This window comes from Odocoileus virginianus, chromosome 28 (genome assembly GCF_023699985.2).
Source record: "Odocoileus virginianus isolate 20LAN1187 ecotype Illinois chromosome 28, Ovbor_1.2, whole genome shotgun sequence".
In the NCBI taxonomy this organism is placed as follows: Eukaryota; Metazoa; Chordata; class Mammalia; order Artiodactyla; family Cervidae; genus Odocoileus; species Odocoileus virginianus.
The window spans coordinates 24,506,250-24,511,013 of NC_069701.1; the positions used below are offsets into that span (position 1 = coordinate 24,506,250).

Consider the following 4,764-nt stretch of genomic DNA (forward strand, 5'->3'; position numbering starts at 1 on the left):
TTGTTAATCGGCTACACTCCAATATAAAATAAAATTTTTTTTTTTTTGGATTGTAACATGACTTTTATTTATTTTTTTTTCCATTTATTTTTATTAGTTGGAGGCTAATTACTTTACATCATTGCAGTGGTAAAATAAATTTTTTAAAAGGAAGAAAACAAAGGCAATACAACTAGAAAATTTTTCTAAAACAAAAGAAATTTAAAGGACAGATGTACTCTATTTAAGGACTTCCCAGGTGGCGCTAGTGGTAAAGAACCTGCCTGCTAATGCAGGAGACATAAGAGACTCAGGTTCGATCCCTGGGTTGGGAAGATCTGAAGGAGGAAATTTCAACCCAAACCAGTATTCTTGCCTGGAGAATCCCATGGACAGAGGAACCTGCTGGGCTATAGGTCATAGGGTTGAAAAGAGTTAGATATGACTGAAGTGATTTAGCATGCACACAGGCAGACTGTATTTATTTATTTATTTATTTTTTTTTTTTTTTTTTTTTTTAGAGCAGAGAACAAGTTTATTTGGTGAATGCTGATGGCAGACATATCCAAGAGAGAGAATCTGGGGAAAATACTGTGACAAGAGAGCCTAGGAAGCCTCCAGGCTACATACAGTCTCCCACAAGGACGGTGCAGTGTCCACGCACACTGGGGACATCCTCAGCCATTCAGCACCATGCGGACAAGCTCCGCCCCACGGGCCCGTCACCCCGACAGGATATGCCTCACAAACGCTTCGTAGTTGATACAACCGTTGCTGTCCTCATGCCCTGCCACCAGCATCTCTACTTCTTCCTCTGTCATCTTCTCACCCAGTGTGACAAGAACGTGCCGGATCTCAGCGCCCATGACGGTGCCATTCCCTTCCTTGTCAAACACCCGAAGGCCTTCCACATAGTCCTCGTAGGTGCCCTGGTCCTTGTTCTTGGCCACAGTCTGCAGCATGGGCAGGAAGTGCTCAAAGTCCAGTACCTTCACGTTCATCTCATCACTCTTGGGGTTCCCCAGGACTTTGAGCACCTCGGCGTTGGTGGGATTCTGGCCCAGGGCCCTCATCACGTCCCCACACTGACTGTACAGGATCTTGCCATCCCCCGTTCGGTCAAACAGCTGGAAGGCCTCCTTGAACTCTGCGGTCTGATCCTCGGTGAAGTCACACATCTTGACGCTCGGCTCTGCGGGACCTTTTCCAGGCAGACTGTATTTAAAATAGATAACCAACAAGGACTTACTGTATTGCATAAAGAACTCTGCTCAATGTTCCTTAAAAACCTAAATGGGAAAAGAATTAGAAAAAGAATAAATATATGTATATGTTTAACTGAATCACTTTGCTATACACCTGAAAGTAACACAACATTGTAAATCATTACGTGCTTAGTCGCTCAGTCATATTTGACTCTTTGCTGTAGTCCAATATAAAATAAAAATTAATAAAAAATAATTTAAAATAACAAACAGCAACAACAACAGAAAAAACAAAACAGCTGAGACTGGGAGGGGGGACCACATAGACAGAAGGCAAGAAACAGGTTGAGACTGAGATAGAAGATGAAGGGGAAAAACAGTTTGAAGTAGAATGAGATTGCAGTTTGAGCCAACACAATTGGAAGTACGGTTTAGCTAGACATGGGTTTCTGAAAACTGTGGAGGTATTTGTTGTTAGTCTAGGAGACTAATATAGTCTAAGTGGCTTATACTATAACATTTGCAGCAAGTAATGGTAAATCTATAGTAAGTCTAAACTTATTGACTCTTGCTGGAAAATCCATTTATGAAGAACACTGATAAACAATAATAGCCAGAGACTTAGTTAATGCTCTGCTAACCCTACCTTAAATCCTGTTACATTTTCTGAGCTTCTTACCTACCTCTTCCTCTTTACTATTGTCAAAATGGAAATGTATGGGTTAAAAGTCATTAATGGAGCTAATTTGACTCCAGGAGTAAGATGCGATTAGATCCATCCATACAACTACACCCATGGCCTACGGAGGCAGTATGGTGTGGGGAATTTGTCTAAGCTGTGGTGTAGTTCTATCTGACATACAGGAAATAGGCTCTGATACTCATTTCAAGACACAGTGCTTTGAACTGATAAGTCACTTGTCCCAGTTACATCATGCTTCACACTCCTGGTCTTGCCAGGTGTCTTTCATCAGCTGAGCAGTGGGACTGTAAGCCTTGCCAGGTCAGATATAAAAGGAGGTTCCCTGATATTGTTTACAAATTGGGTATTGCTCCTACGTGAATCTCACAAAATTGAGTCTGGCCTTTCCTTGGGAGCCAAGGGTGCTGGGTCCTGACTCATAAGATTTGGGTCAGGAGAGCCCCTTAGGATTACTAGTCATTTTGTTTATTCTTCCAGTTCTCAGTCTTAAAATTTTACTCACCCTTAAAGCCAAGTATTACTACCATGGGCATGCTTAATTTTGTATGACTTTTTGAGACCCGATGGACTATAGCCTGGCAGGGTCCTCTTTCCATGGGATAGTTCAGGTAAGAATACTGGAGTGGATTGCCATTTCTTTCTCCAGGGGATCTTCCTTACCCAGGGATTGAACCCCTGTCTCCTGCATTGCCAGTGGATTCTTTACCTGCTGAGCTGTCAGGGAAGCCTATTACTACCACCTGCTCTATGAAAACATACCTGTTTTCTCTCAGTTCAGTTCAGTTCATTTCAGTCACTCAGTTGTGTCTCACTCTTTGCAACCCCATGAACCACAGCACGCCAGGCCTCCGTGTCCATCACCAACTCCTGGAGCTTGATCAAACTCATGTCCACCGAGTCAGTGATGCCATGCAACCATTTCATTCTCTGTCGTCCCCTTCTTCTCCCGCCTTCAGTCTTTCCCAGCATCAGGGTCTTTTCAAATGAGTCAGTTCTTCACATCAGGTGGCCAAAGTATTGAATCTGAAGCTTCAGAATCAGTCCTTCCAGTAAACACTCAGGATTGATCTCCTTTAGGATGGACTGGTTGGATCTCCTTGCAGTTCAAGGGACTCTCAAGAGTCTTCTCCAACACTGCAGTTCAAAAGCATCAATTCTTCAGTGCTCAGCTTTCTTTATAGCCCAACTCTCACATTCATACATGACTACTGGAAAACCCATAGCTTTGACTAGATGGACCTTTGTTGGCAAAGTAATGTCTCTGCTTTTTAATATGCTGTCTATGTTGGTCATAACTTTTCTTCCAAGGAGCAAGCGTCTTTTAATTTAATGGCTGCAGCCACCATCTGCAGTGATTTTGGGGCCCCAAAAAATAGTCTGTCACTGTTTCCATTGTTTCCCCAGCTATTTTCCATGAAGTGATGGGACCAGATGCCATGATCTTAGTTTTCTGAATATTTAAGCCAACTTTTTCACTCTCCTCTTTAACTTTCTTCAAGAGGCTCTTCAGTTCTTCTTTGCTTTCTGCCATAATGGTGGTGTCATCTGCATATCTGAGGTTATTGATATTTCTCCCGGTAATCTTGATTCCAGCTTGTGCTTCATCCAGTTCAGCATTTCTCATGATGTACTCTGCATATAAGTTAAATAAGCAGGGTGACAATATATACCCTTGATGTACTCCTTTCCCTATTTGGAACCAGTCTGTTGTTCCATGTCCAGTTTTAACTGTTGCTTCTTGACCTGCCAACAGATTTCTCAGGAGGCAGGTAGGGTGGACTGGTATTCCCATCTCTTGAGGAATTTTCCACAGTTTGTTGTGATTCACACAGTCAAAGGCTTTGGCATAGTCAATAAAGCAGAAGTAGATGTTTTTCTGGAACTCTCTTGCATTTTCGATGATCCAACGGATATTGGCAATTTGATCTCTGATTCCTCTGCCTTTTCTAAATCTAACTCGAACATCTGGAAGTTCACGGTTCACATACTGTTGAAGTCTGGCTTGGAGAATTTTGAGCATTCCTTGGCTAGCGTGTGAGATGAGTGCAATTGTGTGGTAACTTGAGCATTCTTTGGAATTGCCTTTCTTTGGGATTGAAATGAAAACTCACCTTTTCCAGTCCTGTGGCCACTGCTGAGTTTTCTAAATTTGCTGACATATTGAGTGCAGCACTTTCACAGCCTCATCTTTTAGGATCTGAAATAGCTCAACTGGAATTCCATCACCTCCACTAGCTTTGTTCATAGTGATGTTTCCTGAGGCCCACTTGACTTCACATTCCAGGATGTCTGGCTCTAGGTGAGTGATCACACCATCGTGATTATCTGAGTCGTGAGGATCTTTTTTGTACAGTTCTTCTGTATATTCTTGCCACCTCTTCTTAATCTCTTCTGTTTCTGTTAGGTCCTTTATTTCTGTCCTTTATTGCGCCCATCTTTGCATGAAATATTCCCTTGGTATCTCTAATTTTCTTGAAGAGATATCTAGTCTTTCTCATTCTATTGTTTTCCTCTATAATCAGAAGCCGATATTCCTCCTGTCAAATTATGGATGTGTGCCTGCTAAATCACGTCAGTCATATCCTACTCTTTGCGACCCTATGGACTGTAGCCTTCTAGTTTCCTCTTTCCATGGGTTTCTCCAGGCAAGAATATTGGAGTGGGTTGCCATTCACTTCTCCAGGGGATCTTCCCAACCCAGGGATTGAAGCTACGTCACTTATGTCCCCTGCATAGGAGGCGTGTTCTGAACCACTAGCGCCACCTGAGAAGCCCAAGCATAGTATAGTACTTGTAATTTTATGTAGTACATATTGTTCTGCCTTACATGGTAATTGTTTATATACATTAAAAGACAATTTTCAGGAAAAAGTAAAT

The 4,764-nt window shown here is 42.2% G+C and overlaps 1 protein-coding gene across 1 annotated transcript; it reads right to left on the reverse strand.

The window, feature by feature from the left end:
* Window positions 1-459: 459 nt before the first annotated feature.
* LOC139031823 (myosin light polypeptide 6) lies at window positions 460-1,191 on the reverse strand. Its single transcript, XM_070457340.1, has one exon. The coding sequence runs from the start codon at window positions 1,155-1,157 to the stop codon at window positions 702-704; it is 456 nt and encodes a 151-aa protein (XP_070313441.1). The 5' UTR covers window positions 1,158-1,191; the 3' UTR covers window positions 460-701.
* Window positions 1,192-4,764: the final 3,573 nt, after the last annotated feature.

Bases quoted from the DNA above. Each gene is read 5' to 3' on its own strand.
- LOC139031823 (XM_070457340.1), bottom strand. From the start codon at position 1,157: ATGTGTGACTTCACCGAGGATCAGACCGCAGAGTTCAAGGAGGCCTTC.